Source organism: Mercenaria mercenaria, unplaced genomic scaffold (genome assembly GCF_021730395.1).
Source record: "Mercenaria mercenaria strain notata unplaced genomic scaffold, MADL_Memer_1 contig_963, whole genome shotgun sequence".
Classification (NCBI taxonomy): domain Eukaryota; kingdom Metazoa; phylum Mollusca; class Bivalvia; order Venerida; family Veneridae; genus Mercenaria; species Mercenaria mercenaria.
The window spans coordinates 33,224-61,198 of record NW_026463883.1 but is presented as its reverse complement, the minus strand read 5'-3'; the positions used below and the strand labels follow the sequence as shown (position 1 = coordinate 61,198).

The 27,975-nt window shown below is 36.2% G+C and overlaps 1 protein-coding gene across 1 annotated transcript in view; it reads right to left on the bottom strand.

Annotated features, from left to right (window-relative positions):
* Positions 1-6,944: 6,944 nt before the first annotated feature.
* The window catches only part of LOC128555039 (plexin-B2-like), a gene marked incomplete at its 3' end in the record, with an annotated part of 49,152 nt that continues 28,121 nt past the window's right edge, over positions 6,945-27,975 (bottom strand). Inside the window, exon 3 of the mRNA XM_053536392.1 lies at positions 6,945-7,123. Coding sequence (XP_053392367.1) covers positions 6,945-7,123 — 179 coding nt within the window. The remainder of the gene's footprint in view (positions 7,124-27,975) is intronic.

The following is a 27,975-nucleotide window of genomic DNA, read 5'->3' as shown; positions in this document are numbered from 1 at the left end:
GATCTCTATGGTATGCGGGCGACCACAAGATTGCGTTAAAAATTAAGCGGGAAATTCTCAGAATGAGACAACTGTTCTTCAACAACTCGACGTTGTCTCAATGAAATCATAAAATGGATGACAACCCTTTAAAAATGAAAATGAATCATCTAAAACTGAAATTAATTACGTATGGAACCAGACAACAGTTGCGAAATTGAACATCACCAGTGTAAACGTTGGTGGGTGTGACATAAAATGTGTAATCATGGGCAGAGACCTGGGTGTAACTATGACCCAAAACACTCAACTTTGACCACCACATTTTTGAAAAAGTGTCAGATAGCTCATTTTGCAGCTACGAACCTTAAGGTATACGAAAACATCTCTCAAAAAAGTCAACTGAATCATTAGTGCATGGATTGGTTCATTCTCACATTGACTTCTGCAACAGTTTATTTACAGAAATTCCAGCCTACCAAATCAGTAAACTACAGCGAGTCCAAAATCATGCCGCTAAAGTTGTCAAGAATGCTTCCTATGAACAACCAAGTGCCGAACTTTTGAAAGAACTACACTGGCTTCCAGTTAAGTTTAGAATCATGTTCAAAGTCTTAGTATTAGTCTTCTGTGTCATCAATGGTACAGCTCCAGTATATCTGAGGGAAATGTTTGTACCTACTCGACAACGATACAGACTTCGCTCACAAAGTGACACTACTTTAAATCCCCAGACAGCGAACAAATTAGCAGACAGATCTATGGCAGTCATTGGTCCCAAATGGTGGAACGATCTACCTATCTATCTGAAAAACATTCGGTCTTAGCCAGCTTTAGATCAAAACTGAAAACACATTTATTTAGGCAGTTTCATGAACAATGAGTGTGTCTTGTTAAAATACTAAAATATCAAAGTGGGGGAAAAAAAGTATTATACATGTCCAAATCTCTAAATCTAAATTCTAGAATCCTGTTCATATTTTGTATGTATATATTTTAAATGTGTGTTATGTAATTGTAAAACGCAATAGAATATTTTATAATTTTTGTGCTATATAAATGCCATGTATTTGTATTTATATCAAACAGATGCTAAAATATTAAGAAAGGTCAGTAGGTCACATTCATGGTCAATGAAAGTCAGTTTTAAGTTCAGTGTGCAAAACTGTATATGTCATCCAAATTTCAAGGCTGCATCTTAAAAAAAACAAAAAGGTAGGTCAAAGTCAAAGTCAAGTGACCCCTAATTACTTGTGGTCATCAGGTAATTATAATCAAACTGTCTAAGAAACAAGATCAGAAAATTTTTTGAAGTATTTTTTCCTATATAACTCAAATAACAAGTGACCCCAAGGGTGGGGCCTCTTTTCATCCCAGGGGCATAATTTGATCAATCTTGTTAGAGAACCACTAGGCGATACTACATACAAAGTATCAAAGGCCTAGGCCTTGAACTTTCAGACATGAAGATTTTTAAAGTTTTTTCCTATATAAGTCTATGTAAAACTTGGGATCCCCGGAGTAAGCCTCTTTTCACCCCTGGGTAATAATTTGAACAATCTTGGTAGAGGACCATAAGGCAATATTACATACCAAATATCAAAGACCTAAGTCTTGTGGTTTTATGCAAGAAGATTTTTAAAGTCTTTTTTCCTATATAAGTCTATGTAAAATTTGCGACCCCCAGGTTGGGGCCTCTTTTCATCCCAGGGGCATAATTTGAACAATCTTGGTAGCGGACCACCAGGCAATGTTACATACCAAATATCAAAGGCCTAGATCTTGTGTTTTAAGACGAGAAGATTTTTAAAGTTTTTTTCCTATATAAGTCTATGTAGAACTTGGGACCCCCGGAGTGGTTCTCTTTTCACCCCTGGGTAATAATTTGAACAATCTTGGTAGAGGACCATAAGGCAATATTACATACCAAATATCAAAGGCCTAGGCCTTGAATTTTCAGACAAAAAGATTTTTTTTTTCCCCCACATAAGTCTATGTTAAACTTGGGACCCAAGGGACAGGGCCTCTTTTTACCCTAGGGTAATAATTTGAACAATCTTGGTAGAGGACCATAAGGCAATATTACATACCAAATATCAAAGGCCTTAAACTTTCAGACAAAAAGATTTTTTTTTCCCTATAAAAGTCTATGTTAAACTTGGGACCCCCGGGACAGAGCCTCTTTTCACCCCAGGGTAATAATTTGAACAAATTTGGTAGAGGACCATAAGGCAATGCAACACACCAAATATCAAAAGCCTAGGCCTTGCAGTTTCAGACAAGAAGATTTTTAAAGTTTTTCCCCATATAAGTCTATGTGAAACTTGGGATCCCCTATGTGGGGCCTCTTTTCCCCCCTGGGGCACAATTTGAACAATCTTCAAAGAGAACCACAAGGCAATGCTACATACAAAATATCAAAAGCCTAGGTATTGTAGTTTCAGACAGGAAGATTTTTAAGTTTTTTTCCTACACAAGTCTATGTAAAACTTGAGGTCCCCGAGGCGGAGGCCTCTTTTTATCCCAGGGTAATAAATTGAACAATTTTGGTAGAGGACCACAAGGCAATGCTACATACAAAATATCAAAGGTCTAGGTCTTGTGGTTTTAGACAAGAAGATTTTTAAAGTTTTTTCCTATATGTCAATGTAAAACATGTGTGACCCCCGGGGCGGGGCCTCTTTTTTTCCCAGGGGCACAATTTGAACAATCTTGATAGAGGACCATAAGGTGATGTCACACACCAAATATCAAGGCTCTACGTCTTGCGGTTTTGGACAAGAAGATTTTTCAAGTTTTTCATTTCGGTTGCCATGGCAACCAGAGTTCTGCATGGAAATAATTTCTTTGAACAATTTTGAAAGGGGACCACCCAAGGATCATTCCTGTGAAGTTTGGTGTAATTCTGCCCAATGGTTTTCAAGAAGAAGATTTTTTTAGAAAATGTTGACGGACACACGATGCACAACGGACATTGAGCGGTCACAAAAACTCACCATGAGCCTTTGGCTCAGGTGCGCTAATAAAAGTTTAGCAGTGAACCAACCAACCTCACACTCTGTATGTCATCTTCACGAGATTAAAAATAGATGCTACTTTAATCACTGCAGAAAACCTTGTTCACCTGACCTTGCTTCTCACTAAGTTTGGTGAAATCCTTTTGACAGTTCATTCAATTATATTTCAAGGTTTGTTTTCTACATTTTACTATGATTCCCAAACAAAAAAGAAGCTGTTTCTTTTTTTCTTTATTCAAGAGGTCAAGCAAAATCATTACAATAGTGCTACAGATCATGTTGGATGAAGATCCATCAAGCAGTAATTGAGAAGAAGACATTTAAAGGCACTTCTTTTTTTAGCTCTTGTGTCCTCAAAAAAAGCCAATTGCCTATATTTATAAATTTTGGAGATTTATTTTTATTTTGTTGGGTTTAACGTCGCACCAACACAATTATAGGTTATATGGCGACTTCCCAGCTTTGATGGTGAAAGAAGACTCCAGATGCCTCTCCGTGCATTATTTCATGATAACCGGGCCCCGGAGTAGAACCACCGGCCTTCTGTAAGCCAGCTGGATAGCTTCCTCACATGAAGAATTAAATGCCCCGAGTGAGGCTCGAACCCACATCGATGAGGGGCAAGTGATTTGAAATCAGTGACCTTAACCACTCGGCCACAGAGGAACCTTATAAATTTTGGAGAGGACCTTACAATGATTCTAGAGACAAAGTTTGATGGAGATCCATCAAGCAGTTCTTCAGAAAAAGTCATTTAAAAGTAGGCAAGGATCTTAAATGCCTGCCTATTTAAGACATGGTTTTCCTGAATCAGAGCAACAGCTTGAAATGGAAAACCCAAGAACTAGCTAGGTTTCTCATACACACTGTCCCAAGGGTTGGGGAAAACACCTGCATAACTCAGGCAAACATATTAGATTTTTCTTGCCTACCATTAATATTAATGTAACATTTTGGAAAGAATTTCTTAGAAAAAAGATAAGATGATCAACCCGGATTATCTTGTCTTTCCCTGCTAAGTGGGAGGCAAAAATTTCTATTCTTAGCTGTAGTGGCATCTTAAAGGGACTTTTAAAGTGCCCCATTTGAACAAAATCTGGAAAAGACCTTTCAATGATGATACAAAGTTTGATAAAAATCAATCAAGCAATTCATGAGAAGAAGTTACTTTGCAGGTATTTCTATTTCTAGCTCTAGATTCATACAAGGATGCTACAGACCACATTTGGTGAAGATCCATAAAATGGTTTATGAGAAAAGATTGGTTAAAAGTTGTTTTTTAAAATCTCTATCGGCCCCTTAAAACACCCAAGATGAACCATTTGAATCAACTTTAGAGAGGACACTGCAAGGAAGATAATGGCAAAGTCTGGTGAAGATAAATCAAGTGGTTCATCAAGGTGTTTTGTTTTTTTTCCAATTTATAGTTCTAGCAGCCCCAAGAAGGGGTCAAGCTACCTAAATTGCAAAAATTTGGAAGAACACCTTATAATGTCAGTACTGACCAAGTTGTTTGTTGAAGATCTGTCAAGCTGTTCAAAAAATTTGTTTAAAGGTATTTCCATGTTCAGCTATAGCTGCCCCTTAACTGTCCTTATTTATAGCTGTCCCCATTTGCACAAATGTGGGGGAGGAGTTCAAAATGATGATACAGACAAGGCTTGGGGATAACAAGCAGGTCAGGAAAAGAAGGTATTTAAAAGCATTTCCATTTTTAGCTCTAGTGGTCCCTATAAAGGGCCAACCACACTGACTAAAACAAATGTGAGATGATGGTACATATAAAGTTTGGTGAAGATCAATCATGAGAAGTGGTTGTTCAGAAGACCAAATGGATACATTTGAAGAAATTTGAGAAAGGTCAAAGTCAGGAATTTACAGAATAAGTCTGGTGTAATTCTGACAAGTAATTTCACAGTTAAAGACTTTTTAAGTAAAACTATTGACACAGGATGCTGGATCATCCACCTATACTAATAGCTCATCCTGAATGAAGTTAAGGTGAGCTAAAATAAACAAGAGGACCATGATGGTCCTGAATCGCTCACCTCTTCCCACATGACCCAGTTTTGAGTATGACGTCATTATTTGACATAGTGACCTAGTTTTTGAGCTCATGTGACCCAGTTTTGAACTTGACCTACATATTATCAAGATAAAAATTCTGACCAATTTTCATGAAGATCCATTGAAAAATATGGTCTCTACAAAGGTCACAAGGTTTTTCTATTATTTGACCTAATGACCTAGTTTTCAAAGGTAGGTGACCCTGTTTTGAACTTTACCTAGATATCATCAAGGTGAACATTCTCACTAATTTTCATGAAGATCTCATGAAAAATATGCCTCTAGGGAGGTCACAAGGTTTTTCTATTTTTATACTACTGGCCTAGTTTTTGACTGCACGTGACCCAGTTTCGAAACTGACCTAGATATCATCAAGGTGAACATTCAGATCAATTTTCATGAAGATCCATTGAAAAATATGGCCTCTAGAGTGGTCAAAAGATTTAAACAATTTTAGACCTACTGACCTAGTTTTTGACTGCAGTTGACCCAGTTTCAAACTTAACCTAGATATCATCAAGATGAACATTCAGACCAACTTTCATACAGATCCCATGAAAATGTGGCCTCTAGAGAGGTCACAAGGTTTTTCTATTATTTGACCTACTGACCTAGTTTTTAACCGCACGTAACCCAGTTTCAAATCTGATCTAGATATCATCAAGGTGAACATTCTGACCAATTTTTATGGAGATCCATTCACAAGTATGGCCTCTAGAGAGGTCACAAGGTTTTTCTATTTTTAGACCTGCTGACCTAGTTTTTGTCCGCACATGACCCTATTTCGAACTGATCTAGATATCAACAAGATGAACATTCAGACCAATTTTTATACAGATCCCATGAAAAATATGGCCTTTAGAGAGGTCACAAGGTTTTTCTATTATTTGACCTACTGACCTAGTTTTTGATGGCACGTGATCTACTTTCGAACTTGACCTAGTTATCATCAAGATGAACATTCAGACAACTTTCATACAGATCCCATGAAAAATATGGCCTCTAGAGAGGTCACAAGGTTTTTCTATTATTTGACCTACTGACCTAGTTTTTGAAGGCATGTGACCCACTTTCGAACTTGACCTAGATATCATCAAGGTGAACATTCTGACCATTTTTTATGAAGATCTCATGAAACATATGGCCTCTAGAGAGGTCACAAGATTTTTTATTTTTAGACCTACTGACCTAGTTTTTGACTGCACGTGACCCAGTTTCGAACTTGACCTAGATTACATCAAGATAAACATTCAGACCAACTTTCATACAGATCCCATGAAAAATATGGCCTTTAGAGAGGTCACAAGGTTTTTCTATTATTTGACCTACTGACCTAGTTTTTGTCAGCACGTGACCCAGTTTCGAACTTGACCTAGATATCATCAAGGTGAACGTTCTGACAAATTTTCATCAAGATCTTGTGAAATATATGGCCTCTAGAGAGGTCACAAGGTTTTTCTATTTTTAGACCTACTGACCTAGTTTTTGATGGCAAGTGACCCAGTTTCGAACTTGATCTAGATATCATCAAGGTGAATATTCTGACCAATTTCCATTAAGATCTTGTGAAATATATGGCCTCTAGAGAGGTCACAAGGTTTTTCTATTTTTAGACCTACTGACCTAGTTTTTGAAGGCACGAGACCCAGTTTCGAACTTGACCTAGATATCATCAAGATGAACATTCTGACCAACTTCCATAAAGATCCAATGAAAAATGTGACCTCTAGAGTGGTCACAAGCAAAAGTTTACGGACGGACGGACGCACGGACGGACGACGGACGACGGACACACACAAAAGCTCACCTTGTCACTTTGTGACAGGTGAGCTAAAAACAAGATCCTATAAACATAAAATTAACAGAAAAAGTAACTTTTACCGATCAGGTACACTTTGATCAAAATATCCATTTGGCTGAATCCCAAAGTCTGCACTGTTAAGTGTACAATTTCTACCTGCAACCATAACACCATCAATGTCTGAAATTCGGCTTCCTAGTTCTTTACCATTTATTGTCACTTTAGTGCCACCTTCCCAGGGTCCATCTTTTGGTACAATCTGTAAAAAATATAGAAAGAATAACATACATTTCTCATACAAATACATACTGTATAACCTGTCTGTGCAACTGCTACAGAAGAAAGGAAATGGATAGTTCACAGAGTTTAAAGAATAAATGTTAAGCTTAATGTTTTTTATCCAATTTAATTCTATAATACAGTGAAAGTATGTCACTAATCTGAGTGATAAATAGGGCAGTGTTGTGTCTAATATTACTCAAGCTTTTCACTAAGAAAAATTCATAGATTTTTATGAAAGCAACAATTTAGAGGTTAATGGTAGTTTCTGTAAATTAAAGAACTCCCTTCATTTTTGCCCAAATTTAACCTGTTATCAATCCATACTTAAATATATAATATACTTACGTGAAAAGTTTAAGAAACACAAAAATGGTGCTTTTATTGCAATGTCTTAACATCTAATCTATTAAACAGACCTGGTAAAGAACCTACATGTTTATACCAAAGGCACAAATTCGCAAAATTTAGTTGTACGTCAATTTCATATAAAATCCCATATTTGTAACAATCATAAAGTCAATCAAAAGTAGTTTATCTGGCTATTACCTACTCACTAACTGAAAAGAAATAACTTACTGATGTCAATAAAGATTATTCAAAATGATAAATAGCCTTTGTTTGGCCAAAAACATATTTTCAGTGATTTAATATTATTCTTTATAAAGATGCAAGAATTCTAGCACGAAGTTTATATGCCTGCATTGGTGCTACACACTGAACGCATTTAAGAACCAGACTGTCTATTCCCGAAGAGCTAGCCTAAATTTGCTGGACAGGCCTGTATATAAACGATTTTTCTCTGTCTGTTCTAGGGGCTTTCTCTCACTCTGTCCATCTGGTCAGATCGATCTGTGACTGCACTGTTAGAGAATGAATTTGGCACCCTGATTGGTTGCCTTTGTGCTATGTATGCCTTTGAACATTTTTATAATTCATGTCCAAAGGTCAAATATATTTTAAGATTCATGGACACAAGCTTTAAAGGCCATAATGTTGGTCCTGCTGAATGAAACTTCAAACAAAACCAAAGGTGCACAACTTCACATCCTAAATACTATTTCTATACTGTTTCAAAATCTTAAGTCAAATATTTCTTGTCAATGAGATACATACATTACAAACTTTTACGATCTTTTGACACATATTTCTGACTAAGTCAAGGGCCATGAATCTGGTCTGGCTGTGTGAAATATCATTAAAACACCAGGTACTGTATGAAAATCCTGTGCAGTTTCTTGACTCTGTGTCAAATATTTTTTTGAGATATGCACGACAAAAATTTGGACATACAAGGGCAACTCTAATTGTCCCCCTCTTCCTGTGTTGATGTAGTGACAGGATACTAAAGGAAAAGAAACTTGATATTTTTGTGTGTGCGTTTGTGTTTTTTCTTTTTTTTTTTTTTTTTTGGGGGGGGGGGGGGGGGGTGTAATGGTGATTTCTTTTTGGGGGGATGGGGGAAGCAGGGATAAGTCTGGACATCGTCTCATCTCCACCTACCTACAACCCTTTTAAGTCAATACCTTGAATTGATAATACCGTATTTACTCGCTTATAAGGTGGATCGCTTAAAAGACGGGGTCCCGAGTTTGCACCAAAATCGGTAGTATTTGACTCTTATAAGGGTTCAATTTCTTTTTAAATTTATGGGAACTTCCATCAGAAAACTAGACCAAAATTGAGTCATGACTTCATCATCATTTTATAACAAAGAACAGATGAGCTTGAACTGTCACAGGAGTGACTTATACCCCCACAATACGGTCTTGTCACAGAAGAAGGGCAACCATAAGAAATTTTAACAAGAGGGTCATGATGACCCTGGATTGCTCACCTGAGAAATATGAGCTACATGTTTCAAATGTCAAACAGATGATTTTTAGAAATTTTTTGGAAGATTTGCCCATGTACAATCAAGTAACACCTGGGGCTGGGTCAATTTGGCCCTGGCGGGGGGGGGGGGGGGGGGGGGGGGGGGGGGGGGGGTGGGGGGGTCAAGATTTGAACAAATTTTGTAGAGGTCCACTAGGCAATGCTACATGTGAAATATCTAAGCTCTAGGCCTTCTGGTTTATTTTTAGAAAATTTTGAAGATTTTCCTATGTACAATCAAGTCACCCCATGGGGCGGGGTCAATCTGACCCCGTGGGTCATGATTTGAACAAATTTTGAAGAAGTCTACTAGGCAATGCTACATGTCAAAAATTAAGATCTAGGCCTTCTGGTTTATTTTTAGAAAATATTTGAAGATTTTCCCATGTAAAATCAAGTGACACCTGGGGCGGGGTTAATTTTGACCCAGGGGGTCATGATTTGAACAAATTTTGTAGAAGTCCACTAGGCAATGCTACATGTCAAATATCTAAGCTCTACGCCTTCTTGTTTATTTTTAATAACTTTTTGAAGATTTTCCTATAGAAATCTATGTAAAATCAAGTGACCCGTGGGGCGGGGTCAATTTTGACCCGGGGTCATGATTTGAACAACTTTAGTAAAGGTCCACTAGGCAATGCTACATGTCAAATATCTAAGCTCTAGGCTTCTGGTTTTTGAGAAGAAGATTTTTTAAGATTTTCCTATGTAAAATCAAGTGACCCCTGGGGCGGGGTCAATTTTGACCCGGGGTCATTATTTGAACAAACTTGGTAGAGGTCCACTAGGCAATGCTTCACACCAAATATCTAAGCTCCAGGGCTTCTGGTTTTTGAGAAGAAGAGTTTTTCCTTTCGGTTGCCATGGCAACCAGAGTTCTGCATGGAATTCAATTCTTTAAACAATTTTTGTAGAGCTTCACCCAAGAAACATTCCTGTGAAGTTGGGCGGCACATATAAGTAATACATATAAGTAATACTAGTATGAGAGATGAAGTAAATATAAAAATCTCTAATATAAGAGATACACTAAAAATGAATACAAAAAAAGTGTCTTACCAACACATGTCACCACAGAAAAATGTATTTACTTTTTACATAGCTAGGACTAATATTAAACAAGAGCTGTCTGATGACAGCGCGCTCGACTATTCGAAGAATTGATTGAAGAATGGGGTCAAAATATTTCCACAGATATTCAGACAAAAGAAATAAATAGATTAGACAAACAATGTTCCTGTATTTTTTTTGATTTCGATAAGTCTTGCACTAAATGGCAATGTATGAACCAATTTCAAAGTCCAAAAAGCGCCATTTAATTCAGTCAAAATAGTTATGTACTCTTGCCTACAGATGGAAATCATAATGATAAACAAGTGTTCAAAGTTTTAAAAGCCATATGTCAAATAGTTTTGACAAAAGGTGGACTTGTATGAAAACAGAACCAATTTCGAAGTCCAGAAAGGGCCATTTAAATTTAGCCAAAATAGATGACGAGTTATGTACTCTTTCCTACAGACAGAGACTATTATACTAAACAAGTGGATAAAAGTTTCAAAGCCATATGTCAAACACTTGACAAAAAATATGAACTGGTACGGAAAACTTAACCAAGATTTCTAAGTCAAAAGGGGCCATAAATTCAGCCAAATCCTTGATGGAGTTATGTACTCTTGCCTATAACTGGATATGGTGATGGTAAACAGGTGTTGAAAGTTTCAAAGCATTATCTCAAAAGACTTTGTCAAAATATGAACTGGTACGAAATATTAACCCAGATTTCTAAGTCAAAAAGGGCCATAATTCAGTCAAAATCCTTGATGGAGTTATGTACTCTTGCCTGTAACTGGATATGGTGATGGTAAACAGGTGATGAAAGTTTCAAAGCTTTATCTCAAAAGACTTTGTCAAAATATGAACTGGTACGAAATATTAACCATGATTTCTAAGTCAAAAAGGGCCATAATTCAGCCAAAATCCTTGATGGAGTTATGTGCTCTTGCCTATAACTGGACATGGTGATGGTAAACAAGTGTTGAAAGTTTCAAAGCTTTATCTCAAAAGACTTTGTCAAAATATGAACTGGTACGAAAACTTAACCAAGATTTCTAAGTCGAAAGGGGCCTAATTCAGCAAAATACTTGATGGAGTTATGTACCTTGCCTGTAACTGGCCATGGTGATGGTAAACAAGTGTTGAAAGTTTCAAAGCTTTATCTTAAAAGACTTTTGTCAAAATATGAACTGGTACGAAAAACTTAACCATGATTTCTAAGTCAAAAGGGGCCATAATTCAGCCAAAATCCTTGATGGAGTTATGTACTCTTGCCTATAACAGGCCATGGTGATGGTAAATAAGTGTTGAAAGTTTCAAAGCTTTATCTCAAAAGACTTTGTCAAAATGTGGACTGGTACGAAAAACTTAACCAAGGTGTGACGCCGACGCCGACGCCGACACCGACGCCTACGCCGTGGTGAGTAGGATAGCTCTACTTATTCTTCGAATAGTCGAGCTAAAAAGTATCCAAAATCTAGAAATAGAATTTCTAAAAATAGACTAGGGGAAGTAACTCAGTACAAAAGTTAAACAAGAGGGTCATGATGACCCTGGATCGCTCACCTGAGTAATATGAGCTACATGTTTCAAATGTCAAACTGATGATTTTTAGAATTTTTTTGGGGAAATTTTCTGCTGTACAATCAAGTAACCCCTGGGGCGGGGCCAATTTTACCCCGGGGGTCATGATTTGAACGAAGTTTGTAGATACCTACTAGGCAATGTTACATATCAAATATCTAAGATCTAAGCCTTCTGGTTTATTTTTAGCAAATTTATGAAGATTTCCCTAATTCGAGGGGTGAATGCGACACAGTGCTAAGTGACATTTTTTGAAAAAATCACTTTTTTTCATATATGAAGTGTTTATGACCTTGCCCATGTCCTGTAAAAATATCAAGATTATAGCAAGTCATTAAATGAAATTATAACAAAATGGTCAAAAAGTGCTAAGTGAAAATGATATACCATTTGAATGCGACACAGTGCTAAGTGCTTTACGTCACTTGGCGCTTTTTCGCACCGAACTAAATCAAGTTTGCACTCCGTATATGTACCAAGTGACAAATATTTTTCAATAATTGTGCCATTTAGTTGGTTTCTTTTTAAGTATGATATCATTATCAGTATCTGGTATAAAGGATTATTATTTTTTTTGACAAACAGTGGATTTTTATTCTTCTTTTTTTTCACTTGGTACTTTTCACAGTAAACATGTGGCTGTAAACCAAGTATTGTTTACTGTGAAAAAGTGCTAAGTGACAGAATGGATTTAAAGTTCTTCAGATGAAACTGTCTGATTTTTTTTTTACTTCAAACACTTGTCACAAGATTTTTTATCTAAATGAGGACAGGGAAAAGTATACATTAGTGAAATATAATTATTTGAACGCAAAAAGTATTTCTATATGTACAACTGCACTGTACATGTTCTGACTAACGTGTTGTAAATCTTGCCTCTTGGGTCAGGTGTACAAATGAAACACCCCCTGATCCAAGTATACTTTGTTGCAACAGCTTAGGGAGAATCTGATCCCACGATGCTTGCCAAATACAATGACCTTATTCTTATTTCAGCAGCATGTCATGTGTTTTATGTGCTGCTACCACACAAAACAAAAAGTACTTAACTACATTGTAATATATGAATACTAAGAACAATCGTGTAATTTAGCACACAACTAATATGTGGAAACTGACAAATCATCATATTTTATTTTCCTTTTGTAAATTAATTATTTATATTATATACAAATGAGTTCTGCAATAAACACTACAAAAGTACCATTTATTCATAAAACACAGATGTATTTTGGTAATGATAATTTCCCGCACCGTTATCGTTTTGAGTGAACGTATTTTATTTTACTTTCATATGTTAATTATTTATGATATATATGATTGAATTAAAAACCTTCAAAAATACCTCTAATTAAAAAGATACAGGTGTATTCCAGTTATGGAAAGTGTATTCCGGTTTTTAGGTGGATTCCGGTCTAATTGTGACCGATCGACAAGTTATGACTGTTTGAACAGTTGTACAGTTCTTGTTTAATGTGAATCACAGTATACAATTGTACTGTAGCATTTTCATAGTATATGACTGAATCACAAGAATATACGAATAAGTTCATCTTGCCCTGGAATTTAGACTGACTGCTCATCTTTTTGTCATTTCACAGTTCACTTAAACCTTGTCAGGACTGTGTCTTTTGAAAAACCACATTTTCTGTATGTCTCCAGTAACAGTGAATGAATGCATATATCAGAGCTTCTGGTGATTACTGCTCTGGATAACAAAAACTTAGGTTTTTTAGGAAAATCTGTGTACTTTTTAAGTATTCATAAATTTACTCATATATTGTTGTGAGTTTTTAGATTACAAACAGTACAGTATAATACAACTTTTACATCAGTAGTGTACAATGACATTTAACACAGCCATTACAGTAACTGCTATAATGATGAAACTGAAATGACTGCATGACCATGGCTTTCAGCAAATTATTAGGAACACATGTATCTTATCTTATTGTTGGTTAACTGCCGTGTATAATTATAGTGATATCTGGAGAATTTCATAGAACATGTAATGAAATCTTTGGAATCAAAGTTTAATGATCTTGAAAAGGTTCAGTGTAACCTAATGTGACTGTTGATTAATGCCAGAGAATATGATTGACAATTCCACACTGAAAATAAAGCTATATCTCTGGAAACTGTTTCATATTTGTAAACAAATAAAAACTCAAAATCATTAATATATCTTGAAGAAACATCTAAACCTAATATTAAAGTGGAATCTATGTTATACAATGACAGTCTGATTTGTAGTGTATGTTATAAGTATGCATGACCTGCACTGCAAAGAAATGGCAATGTGGCATAGATTGACATTAACTCCTTATGTGTAAGTCACACTACACTGTATAGCGTTAACAGACGCCAAATGTATATAAAAACTGTGACAGAAAGTTATCCGGTGACGAAAGGCATTCCCCGCTGCTGCTCGATGCTCTCGCGATCGGTGTATTGGGCGCATAAAACACACAATGAGCGCAAGATTTACGCATATATACAGGACGAACAACGTTCAATTAACGGATATCACCGTACTAGTAACAGACTTGTACCGTGTAAAACAAAAGTGCAATGCATGAGAAACTGACAAAACGTTCTTGTCAGTTATCATCCGTTGAACATACATTACATCCGTTGCATCATCCAGTAGTGGTCCGGCCGTGAATCAGGTCCACCGGACAAGAATGAATGCGAACCTGACAAGAATGGATGCGAACCGGTTAAGTTCAGAATAGGGAACGCACAAGTAACGAACAAAACTCATATCAGCGCATTGCTACCGTACATCTAATGGACAACTTTGTCCGGTGGTGTACGTTCTAAATTTTTAACATGCTCAAGACCTTCCACTGGATGGAACGAATTTCGCAGAACAAGGAGTGCAGGTGCCGCATGAGAAACGGAAAAGAAACGTATGCGAATGGACACAAACGGATTGAAAATTTTCTTATACGTTAAACGTCCGTTAACGCTATACCATGTAGTGTAACTGTGACTTAAACTCTTATAATAGATTATTTAGTCAGGTTAAGTTATTTAATTATACTGTTTTGAGAGGTAGATCTTGAAACAAGCTTTCCAACTTATATGTATATTTCTCAGTAATTAAAGTATTGAAGCTTCATTGGGCAAAAGTAAATTGAAACACTGTTTTCTGTACTCAACATTAATCTAAGTACAGAATAGGAAAATGCATGATGATTTAAACTTTATCTATTGTAAACAGTTTCTTTTACAGGAAACAAGAGCTGTCTCCATAGGATGACACATGCCCCCGATGGCACTTTGAATGAATAGTTATGGCCAATGTTAGAGTTTAGGACCTTTGACCTACGGACCTGGGTCTTGCGCGCGACACGTTGTCTTACTGTGGTACACATCCATGCCCAATATTTTTAAAATCCAAGCATGAATGACAAAGATATGGACCGGACACGCCCATCAATGCACTATGTTGAAATATGACCTTTAACGTCTAAGTGTGACCTTGACCTTTGAGCTATGGACCTGGGTCTTGCGCACGACACGTCGTCTTACTGTGGTACACATTTATGCCAAGTTATTTGAAAATCCATCCATGGATGACAAAGATATGGACCGGACACGAATGCACTATCATGAAAAATGACCTTTAACGTCTAAGTGTGACCTTGACCTTTGAGCTACGGACCTGGGTCTTGCACGCGACACGTCGTCTTACTGTGGTACACATTCATGCCAAGTTATTTGAAAATCCATCCATGGATGACAAAGATATGGACCGGACACGCCCAACTATCATGAAAAATGACCTTTAACGTCTAAGTGTGACCTTGACCTTTGAGCTACGGACCTGGGTCTTTCGCGCGACACGTCGTCTTACTGTGGGACACATTCATGCCAAGTTATTTGAAAATCCATCCATCGATGACAAAGATATGGACCGGACACGAAAATTGCGGACAGACTGACAGACCGACAGACCGACAGACTGACAGACTGACAGACGGTTCAAAAACTATATGCCTCCCTTCGGGGGCATAAAAAACATTTTGCTATTGAAAGAGAACTGTTTTACTGAATCAAAGCATTATACTGAACAATACCAGCTGTCCAACATTTGTAAATATTTCTAGAAATATTTAATTGTAGTGATACAGTAATTAAGAAATAATTTACACCAAAGCAGTGTTTTAACATTATTTATGCATGATGGGCGGTTATACATCAGGTGTAATAATTTCACGAGGGCGCAGCTCGAATGAAATTATTTCGAACGATTATTACTGCCAGATTGTATAAATAATTTTGCTATAGAAAATTTCCTTTGTCTTTGTCGTAAAATTTAGATCAGTATTATGGAACGGTTTCCTCGTGTATGCATGGCGTGTCATCACGCTACTTTGTTTATACACACCAGACTAGAAATGGTAATACGTCTTGCGGAAGAGTTCAATTTGGGCGAAAATGATGGCAAATTATTCTGTAAAGCGAATATACCAGATTAGTATGTGCGTAAATTAATCTTGACAGTTGTGCAGTGTTACATTTCGTTTTAAAAATGCTATTAGGTAAAATACTGAATCAAATTTGAAAGCACTACATGGTGCTAAACATGATGTTGACATGATGTTAACATAATAACATTGTGATGAATAATGCATTGCTAGTCATATTAGAATGAATGAATTTTTAACTCTCAGGAAAATATCATGTCTGAAATACAGTTTTTATAATTCTCTTAAGGACGCTCGCTACAGTTTCGTAATTTTTTTCTCAATAATAGATTTTGATGAAATGTTTTGTATGAAAAGATCATGTTATGATGTATTGAAAAACAAGAAACGCGGCAATGCCACGAAACCAGGTTTTCAACACTTTTCATAAGAATAAAAAAGTATACTGAATCACAGTGCACCACTTTAAAGCACAACCCTAACCCTAACCCTAACCTAACCCTAACCCTATTTTTAGTAACAATGACCTTGACCTTGATCCTAGAAACGCCAAAATCAATCCCAAGCTACAGCTTTATATAAGTTTTCTATACACCAAGTTTCATCATGATAGCTTATTCCTAAATTAAGTTATTGACCGGAAACCGTTTTTCTATTTTAAGTAACAGTGACCTTGACCTTGACCCCAGAAACCCCAAAATCAATCCCAGCCTTTGTCTTGATATAAGCTACATACATACCAAGTTTTATTCAAATATCTTTACCGAAACAAAAGTTATTGACCGGAAACACCAGTTTGACGCCGCCCGCCCATCCGCCCGCCCGACCAACGACATACCCCAATCTAATAACTCAATGAAATAAAAATACTAGGTCACCAGCTTTGTTTCAATTTAATTTGCCCTTAGATATGGTTCTATTTTATACATTTTTCAAAATTTCTGTAATCCTTAAATATATTTCTGTAAAGTACAATAGTCTGCATAAATCTGAATATCTAAGCATTTTTATAACGGAAAACAGTCTATCTATTTGAAACATGCTCAGAGAAATCAAAAGAACATGATTTTTTAAAGAAAGGAATACTTGTTCAGCAGACTCAAGGGCTATTTTTGCATATTTTTGTCAGTTTTAAGTTGGTACTTCTGCTATTTTATCGAGTTTCACATAACAGAATTTAATCAAACTCTGCACATACGTTTGGTAATGTCTACCTAATCTAAAACAAAAAGAAAATTGATAGGTCACCATATTAGATTTCGCTTAAATTAAATTAAATTACAACGAGGTGGGATGTGGCGGGCATTTATACACCACAGGTTGGTACGAAATACTCTTTCAGTGTTTGAGCAAATGACTTAGAAATATATATATAAAATTATCAAACGGCAGATTTCTTAATAAGTGGATTTTAAGGTGTTTCTGAAGCATTTTGATGGCATAGAACGATGAAAGTTTCCACCCTTTTTTTAACAAAACCTATAGTTTACGAATGTACGGGATTAGAAACAGCTGTGACTCAATGCAGAGTTTGAGCGCTGGTATAAATAACAGACTCCAGTATATGTCGGATTGAAGGAATTTGAACTAAAAGTACTTTAAATGTATATATTTTGTAATCATGGTGATACTTACCCTATACTTTAGTAAGTATGTTATACATTTTGTACATTAAATGCATGCAAACATACAATAATTTGCGAATTTTCTGCCGTACGCGACATCAGATAATCACTTCCGGGCATGTGCAGAAGACCGCACCAACACTGCAGTGAGCTACATCGAAACCAAATTGGGACGGTGTTGGGGTAAATATCGACCCGTCCGGAAAAACTGTAGTGAGTGCCTTTAAAACTGATACACTAACTAAGCCAAAGAATATAATTTATAAAGATACATTGTGATTGGCTAGCCATTTTTGTTCAGTGTAATTGTGAGTCTGAGAAATTACTGAAGTTTAAAAGCTTTAAATAAATAAAATGGAAAACAATTATGTGTTGTTTCTTAGTGTGATAAATATTTTCATGTATTATTGAAAAGATAATCGCAGATAAAGCAGTTTCATTTGTTATGCTATGCTCTGTACAGTGAACACTACTTTTGATTACTGTGAAAGAAATTAAAGGGCCCACTTCTTGTGTCCAGCCATCAAACACCATGTTGTTTTACTAGATACATGAAAAATATTTCCTTCTAAAGAAAACTAAGCTCAAAAGCAAAAACTTTGGATGACCTATACATTGTAAGGGCTTACTTACAATGTCACTTAGACTCTTTTCGAAGTCACAAAGTTTTAGAATAGTAAACAAAAATGACTGCGAAAAAGTTTTAAGTGACATGGTTTTAGTAAGGTTCATTTTATTCAATGATTTCAAACACTACAAAAAACTGGGTACAAAAAGATGAATTTTATGTCCCTTTAATAATAAAATCACTTCGAATTTTGTCGCACTTACCTTTTTGCAAATTTGTATCTATTTGGAGTGCGAAAAAGTTCTAAGGCCAGAGTTTTTTAATAACTTGGGTTACGGGAGATTTTCCAAAAGTGAGCATTATGAGGAGGGAAAGGAGGGAATAAAAATAAAAATAAAGTAGGAAAATGTTAGCATCGGGAAAAAAAATAAAAATAAAATTAAAAAAAAACACAAAAATTTTATTTTGTAAAAACTGCCACAGGGTTAAAAAAAAATGTTGTTTCAGGCAAATGTAGATTCACAACACAGTCTAGATAAATCAGACAAGTTATTTTCCTAATTTGAAGCATTTTATTCCCACTTTCTTTATTAAAGCCTCCATGTTGTATGTTATATTATGTTGTAGAAACTATTAAATACTTGAAATTTTTTGCATGCTTGCCTGCTTTAAACATATATATAGCTTGCTAATAAATAGAGACTAAACATGCCTGGCATTGTATTCTGTTTCTTGTGTTGGTGTGATTATATATAGTGTAGTGTACGTAGTATTGTTGTCACATCCTATGCATATTGTGTCCCTTAGCACACTAAGTTTCTAAAATGGACAGGTCCATCATTCAATTTGGGCAATACCATTTATCATTCAAAAGGGTGTTCACTCAAAATGTACTGACTGAATAGCGAACAGTGCAGACCATGATCAGTCTAGGTCTGCACTGGTCGCAAAGGCAAAACCAATCGGTTGTACCTCTGTAAGGGTTAAGGAAGACGGAAATAGCTTTTCACTTTTTTCTTTTATGATTTCTCCATTTTTCATTTATGCTCTGACATGGGCCATTTTACACAATACATGCCAGACATTTCCAAGCCTGTTAAGTGTGAGGGGTCTCTTAAAAGTTGCTGAACTCCATATCTGGCTACAACTTTAAAAGTAATTTGAGGTAGACTTTAAAATTTAAATTGCGAATTTTAAAAACAATCAGCAAAGATACTACATTCAAACTTACACATACTTTTTCTTTAACAGTTCAAGATTTTGTAATATTACTCAGTTTCAAATTTTAAAATATTAAAAGTAATTGGTCCATACATGGAGTTCAGTACTCTTGCAGGGCTTCCATTATGATTCAATTTCACGGAGTCAGGACTGCCTAACATTCAGATTTTGGAGTCCCTCTTAAATTTTCTTGGATTCCTACATAATTTCACTTTGTACAATTACCTTCAATACCATCAACATTATCATCACCATCATCATCATAATCATTACTATCATCACCATACTAATTGGTTCAGAACAGTGCATAAAGTAATAGAATTTAGAGAAAAGGACCACTAGATTGATTAGAAAACATCTTATTTAACAAAAAATATTTTATTGTTTCTTAAATTTATAGCAACAGTCAGCATTTTATTAAAATCACCAGACTTACTGTTGTTCAGCTACAAAACGAAAATCCACTTAAAAAAATCTGAAGTACATTTTACTTGGAGTAGAATTATGTCAAATTACATCATTCACCTTGCAATACCCAACCAGTTAACTTTTATCCCACATCAAAGAAAATCAATAAAGGAAAATTTTGCGGACACTCCTTTTGATGTCAGCTGCCATGTGCTGGTAGAAATGTGTCAAAGATATCAGTTTTTAATAGGTCAGGAGACAAACTGAATGTTTTTTTTTTTCTTCTAAAAATACTGTAAAAGGATTTATCATTGATGAAAATCCAAAGTAAGTAGCAAATTTATTACTGGTCTTATTGACTAGCTCAAGGTCAAATTTCATTTCCATACAAAACACTGTGCATGTGGTCCAAATTCGAAAGCTGTAGTTTGAGAAATGTGAAAGTAGGTCACTGTATCAATTTCAAGAACAAAGTTCTTTGTACACAAAACTATGCATGTGCATCAAGTTTGAAGGCTGTAGTTTGTCACTAGGTCAAAATCAAGGTCAAATTACACTTCAGAACACAAATCTATGCATGTGGTCCAAATTTAAAGCCTGTACATTCAAAAATGTGAAAGCAGGTCACTAGGTCAATGTCAAGGTCAAAGTTTGCTACGGTACACAATCCTATGCATGTACGTCTAAATTTGAAGCCTGTAGCTACAGAAATGTGAAAGTAGGTCAATCGTAAGGTCAAAGTTCATTTCGGTACACAAAACTATGCAAGTGGTCCAAATTTGAAGGCTGTAGCTCGAGAAATGTGAAAGTAGGTAAGTAGGTCAAAATCAAGGTCAAATTTTTTTTTTGAACACAGAACTATGCATGTGGTCCAAATTTGAAGCCTGTATTTTCAAAAATGTGAAAGTAGGTCACTAGGTCAATGTAATGGTCAAAGTTTGTTTCTGTACACAAAATTATGCATGTGGTCCAAATCTGAAGCATGTACCTTCAAAAATGTGGAAGTAGGTCACTAGGTCAATATCAAGGTTATAGTTTTTTTAGTGCACAAAACTATGCATGTGGTCCAAATTTGAAGGCTGTAGCTACAGAAATGTGAAAGTAGGTCACTAGGTCAAAATCAAGGTCAGCTCATGTCAAGGTTCATCTTGCCACTCAAAACCATACATGTTGTCCAAATTTGAATGTTGTAGGTTATTGACAAGAAGATTTTAAAAGCTTTTCCCTATATAAGTCTATATGAACCATGTGACCCCCAGGGCGGGGCCATAATTGACCCTAGGGGATGATCTGAACAAACTTGGTAGAGAACCACTAGATGATGCTACATTACAAATGCCAAAGCCCTAGGCTTTGTGGTCTGGACAAGAAGATTTTCAGTTTTTCCCTATATAAGTCTATGTAAACAATGTGACCTCCTTGGCGGGGCCATATTTGACCCTAGGGGAATAATTTGAACAATCTTAGTAGAAGACCACTAGATAATGTCGCATACAAAATATCAAAGCCCTAGGCCCTGTGTTTTTGAATAAGAGGTTTTTCAAAGTTTTTCCCTATATAAGTCTATATAAACCATGTGACCCCCGGGGCGGGGCCATATTAGACCCCAGGAAAATAATTTGAATCATTTTGATAGAGGACCACTAGATGATGCTTCATACCAAATATCAAAGCCCTAGGCTCTGTGGTTTTGGACAAGAAGATTTTCAAGTTTTTCCCTATATAAATCTATGTAAATTATAGAAATAAACAAAGGGCCATAACTCACTAAAGAATTGTTGAACCAGTCTGATTTTCAGGGGGACACAACTAGGGTACCAATACATCATACTGACAAAGTTTAGTCAAAATCCCCCTGGTAGTTTCTGAGGAGATGCGATAACGAGAAATTGTTAACAGAAGGACGGAAGGACGGATGTCGGACCACGGACGCAGAGTGATTTGAATAGCCCACCATCTGATGATGGTGGGCTAAAAAACTCTGCCCTAAGTGACATTTTAATTAAAATTTCTTTTCTATCAGACATTTCTTTAAAAATTCCACTAGATTTAAAAAAATAAAGTTGATTTAATCAGATTTAAAAATGTTACAACAGCTGTCAGAATTATAAAGCAACAGGAATGTTTTTTCCTTCTCCTGTAAAATTTCATGAAATGCACTAAGCACTTTGTCGCATTCACCCCTCGCTATGTACAATCAAGTGACCCCTGGGGCAGGGGTCATGATTTGAACAAATTTTGTAGAGGTCCACTAGGCAATGCTACATGTGAAATATCTAAGCCCTAGGCCTTCTGGTTTATTTTTAGAAAATTTTTGAAGATTTTCCTATGTAAAATCAAGTGACCCCCTGGGGTGGGGGTCATGAATTGAACAAATTTTGTAGAGGTCCACTAGGCAATGCTACATGTGAAATATCTAAGCTCTAGGCCTTCTGGTTTATTTTTAGAAATTTTTTGAAGATTTTCCTATGTAAAATCAAGTGACCCCTGGGGCTGGGTCAATTTTGACCCCGGGGGTCATGATTTGAACAAATTTTGTAGAGGTCCACTAGACAATGCTACAAGTGAAATATCTAAGCCCTAGGCCTTCTGGTTTATTTTTAGAAAAATTTTGAAGATTTTCTTATGTAAAATCAAGTGACTCCTAGGGTGGGGTTAATTTTGACACTGGGGTCATGATTTGAAAAATTTTAGTATAGGTCCACTAGGCAATGCTACAAGTCAAATATCTAAGCTCTAGGCCTTCTGGTTTATTTTTAGAAAATTTTTGAAGATTTTCTTATGTAAAATCAAGTGACCCCTGGGGCGGGGGTCAATTTTGAACCCGGGGATCATGATTTGAACAAATTTTGTAGAGGTCCACTAGGCAATGCTACATGTGAAATATCTAAGCCCTAGGCCTTCTGGTTTATTTTTAGAAATTTTTTGAAGATTTTCTCATGTAAAATCAAGTGACCCCTGGGGCAGGGGTCATGATTTGAACAAATTTTGTAGAGGTCCACTAGGCAATGCTACATGTGAAATATCTAAGCCCTAGGCCTTCTGGTTTATTTTTAGAAAATTTTTGAAGATTTTCTTATGTAAAATCAAGTGACTCCTAGGGTGGGGTTAATTTTGATACTGGGGTCACGATTTGAACAATTTTAGTAGAGGTCCACTAGGCAATGCTACACGTCAAATATCTAAGCTCTAGGCCTTCTGGTTTATTTTTAGAAAATTTTTGAAGATTTTCCTATGTAAAATCAAGTGACCCCTGGGGCGGGGGTCAATTTTGAACCCGGGGATCATGATTTGAACAAATTTTGTATAGGTCCACTAGGCAATGCTACAAGTGAAATATCTAAGCCCTAGGCCTTCTGGTTTATTTTTAGAAAATTTTTGAAGATTTTCTTATGTAAAATCAAGTGACCCCTGCGTCGGGGTCAATTTTGACCCCGGGGTCATGATTTGAGTAGAGGTCCAATAGGCAATGCTACAAGTCAAATATCTAAGCATTAGAGCTTCTGGTTTTTGAGAAGAAGATTTTTTAAGATTTTCCTATGTAAAATCAAGTGACCCCTGGGGCAGGGTCAATTTTGACCCTGGGGTCATGGTTTGAACAAACTTGCTAGAGGTCCACTAGGCAATGCTTCATACCAAATATCTAAGCTCTAGGCTTCTGGTTTTTGAGAAGAAGATTTTTAAAGTTTTTCCTTTCAGTTGCCATGGCAACCAGAGTTCTGCATGGAATTCAATTCTTTGAATAATTTTGAAACGGGGCCACCCAAGGATCATTCCTGTGAAGTTTGGTGTAATTCTGCCCAGTGGTTTTCAAGAAGAAGATTTTTTTAGAAAATGTTGACGGATGACGGACATTGAGCGGTCACAATAGCTCACTTTGAGCCTTTGGCTCAGGTGAGCTAAAAAGGGTTACTTCCCTTGGCTCTAAGCCAATTAGAATGATATAAAGAAAATGCATCAAGATCAACCTTAAATTCTAAGTAAAAGGGGCATAATTCATGAAAAATTGGTGTCAGAATTATGCACCTTGTGTCATATGATGTGGGTGATAAGGTGGAACATCTATTTTAAGTTTGAATCAAATCCATTTAGTAATAACTGAGATATAGTGAAACGCGATGCGACAAAACTGACTCCTATATAGCCCCCCTCCCCCTCCCCCACCATTTAATTATAAATGTTGGCAAATTTTAACAAAAGCTTTATCCATGCCTCGGGGTATTAACTGAATCTAACTGGTAATAAATTATGACAGGTTTCACTCTATCAATTAGTGTTGGTCAAATACATTGTAACACGCTAATCTCCCTGTCACCAATTAACTTTCAAATCGTGATAACTATAATTACAGAACTATTGTGTAGCAGACGACAATCATAAAATAATTCAACATATAAATGTTTCCCCAGTAGATTTTCTATTTTTCTCAAATGGGTTTTCGTATTTTTACATATCCGTTTTCAAATCGTAACTAGAAAATGCTTTTGTAAAAAAGCGCATGTCTCCCCCAATGCAAAGTCCTATAGACAAGAAGTCAAAAGGGTTCAGGAGCGAAAGTCAAAGAGACACTGATGGTTGGCTGCAATAGGGATCATCTACTTGGCATGTCCAGTCATCCCGCTAAATTTCAACACTCTTGGCCTAGTGGTTCTCAAGTTACTGTTCAGGCTCCTGTGACCATGACCTTTGATCAAGTGACCTCAAAATAAATAGGGGTCACCTACTGCATGTCCAATCATCCTATTAGGTTTCAACATTGTAGGTCAAGTGGTTCTCAAGTTATTTCCAAAAAATGATTTTATATGAACAGGCCAATGTGACCTTGACCTTTAATAGACTGACCCCAAAATCATTAGGGGTCATCTACTCTGCATGTTCAATCATCCTATGAAGTTTCAACATTCTGGGTCAAGTGATTAGAAATGGTTTTCCATGTTAAGGCCACTGTGACCTTGACCTTTAACAGAGTGACCCTAAAATCATTAGGGGTCATCTACTCTGCATGACCAATCATCCTTTGAAGTTTCATCATTCTGGGTCAAGTGGTTCTCTAGTTATTGATCGGAAATGGTTTTCAATGTTCAGGCCCCTGTGACCTTGACCTTTGACGGAGTGACCCCAAAATCAATAGGGGTCATCTACTCTTCATGATCAATCATCCTATGAAGTTGCAACATTCTGGGTCAAGTGGTTCTCTAGTTATTGATCAGAAATGGTTTTCAATGTTCAGGCCCCTGTGACCTTGACCTTTGATGGAGTGAACCAAAAAACAATAGGGGTCGTCTACTCCAGCAACCCTACAACCCTATGAAGTTTGAAGGTTCTAGGTCAAATGGTTCTCCAATTATTGCCCGGAAATGAAGTGTGACATACTGACGGACGGATGGACAGGGCAAAAACAATATGTCTCCCCCAGAGGGGGGGAGACATAATTACTGTGCAGGAGACGATAATCATAAAATAACTTTCCCCCAGTAGATTTTCTACTTTTTTCAAATGGGTTTTCGTATTTTTAAATGTCCGTTTTGTGCTGTATTAACTTAACGCAACTGTATACAGGTAAATGTAAGACTCACGGTAGTACACTACGTCGATCTGCCGTGATGATTTTTACATCCATTTTGATAATAGTTTAGACATATCCAATTACTATATTCTGTTTCCTGTTTCACTTTAGACTAATGCTGATACAATGCATCACAAGAAAATATGATTTTCTACTTGTTTTGCAAGGATATTTCAGAACGAGATTATGATTTTCCTGTAAGAAATGTAAGTAGAAATGTTAAAGTTCCGTTATTGATAGAAATTTCTCCATTTCTCACCAAATTTCTACCTGATTCCGACGATGAAAAAACTTGGTATGTTTTTGATTCACTTATTAGACGGGTAGGCATCTTCGGATACGAAAAAGTTGATAAATTTTCCCGTCTTACAAGTGAGGAAATATGGTAAGTCATGCTCTGAACACTAAATATGACAGACAGATTTGACATTTGAGCTCAATTTGTGACCTTGACCTTGAACCTCCAGACCAGGTTCATATTCTATGCACATTGTTTCATTACTACCTACCTACATGCTAAGTTTGACGTTAACACCTTGGATGGTTAATGAGTTATGCTCTGGACACAAAATATGACAGACAGATTCCAACTCGAGCTCTTATCAAGACCGTGACCTACAGAGCTGGTTCAAGCGCTCTGCACATCGTCTCATTGCCATCCACCTCCAGGCACAAATTATGACGGGCAGACAGATGCACGCACCCACACATAATACATCCCATTTTTCATTTTCATCATGTATAAAAAAACTGTACACTTGGACCCCGTTATAATGCTGTCATCGGGGTCCAAGGTTCGAGACCAGCAGATCTAACGGGGTTAAATTTATAACGCGGGTTGATCGTATCAGCGGTATATGCAATACCCCACCCACCGGTAATGTATTAGACGTATTTTGGACGCTGTTTTATGTTAATAAGAAAAAAGAATCGTATAAACGGGACATTTATTAACCTTAAATGTTACTGAAAAATACATTAAAAGAATTATAATGCTGTGTCATCTTCTCATTTTGTCGTGATTCTAGGCTATATACCAATAAAAGAAATTGTTCTTTGTTTCATATAAAATTCAGCTACTTCAGACCAATTTTGTTACAGTTTCTAGATTTTCACTCCATTGTAGACCTATTTTCCACAAGATATCCATACATTTGCTTCAAGAAAACGAAAAGAAAAAGGGGTGTTGAATAGTATGCAGTGAAATGCAAGTCAACTGAAGTCAGGTACCCTCATATTGCCGCATTTCAGAAAGCGGTCCACAGAATAAACACCCTACTTTCGTTTTCAAGTAAACAACTCGAAAACATGCGAGAATTAGCATGAAACGTGTCCTATTTTATGTAAAATTCATTCCACGAGTGAAATAATGCCCATTTGGCCCCCGATTTACGCGCAAATGCGCGAAAAATGGAAAAATTAGGATCTATTTATTAGGGACTTCTTTCGACTACACCACGGAAGCACATTTTGGACCGAATTACTGCATTATAACCTATAAGAGATATCTTTTTATCAAATTTCATAACATTTTCATCTCTATTTTCAAGAAAGATGTAATACCGAACATGTTAACAAGTTTCATTGTGAAAATTCGAGATTTTAGAGAAATATAGGCATTTAAGTGAGGCCACCCTCTACCCATTTTCTGGGCTAAATTTAGGCTCTATGGTCGCTTCATTGTAAATTTTGGTAAAAGTTTCACCTGTATGCATCATTTTTCACTTTGATTCTGAAATATCATTCATTCCGTCATGAATATGACTCAAATGGACGCATCTAGTGCATTTTCACACATTCTGGAGACAAAATATTGGCCTTTCTATTGCAGAAATTGCTGCCGAAATAGACGCAACTACTCAAAATATGGTCAAAATTCAAAATTTTTCAAATTTAATGATTATTTTGCATTGAAAACATCATTTTATAACATAATATACAATCGATTTATGATTATGAAGACTAATTGTGATGTGTTTCTAGAAAAGTCTTATTTCAGCTCTTACAAGAGATATCTTTTTATCAAATTTCATAACATTTTCATCTCTATTTTCAAGAAAGATGTAATACCGAACATGTTAACAAGTTTCATTGTGAAAATTCGAGATTTTAGAGAAATATAGGCATTTAAGTGAGGCCACCCCCTACCCATTTTCTGGGCTAAATTTAGGCTCTATGGTCGCTTCATTGTAAATTTTGGTAAAAGTTTCACATGTATGCATCATTTTTCACTTTGATTCTGAAATATCATTCATTCCGTCATGAATATGACTCAAATGGACGCATTTTGTGCATTTTCACACATTCTGGAGATAAAAAATTGGCCTTTCTATTGCAGAAATTGCTGCCGAAATAGACGCATCTACTCAAAATATGGTCAAAATTCAAAATTTTTCAAATTTAATGATTATTTTGCATTGAAAACATCATTTTATAACATATACAATCGATTTATGATTATGAAGACTAATTGTGATGTGTTTCGAGAAAAGTCTT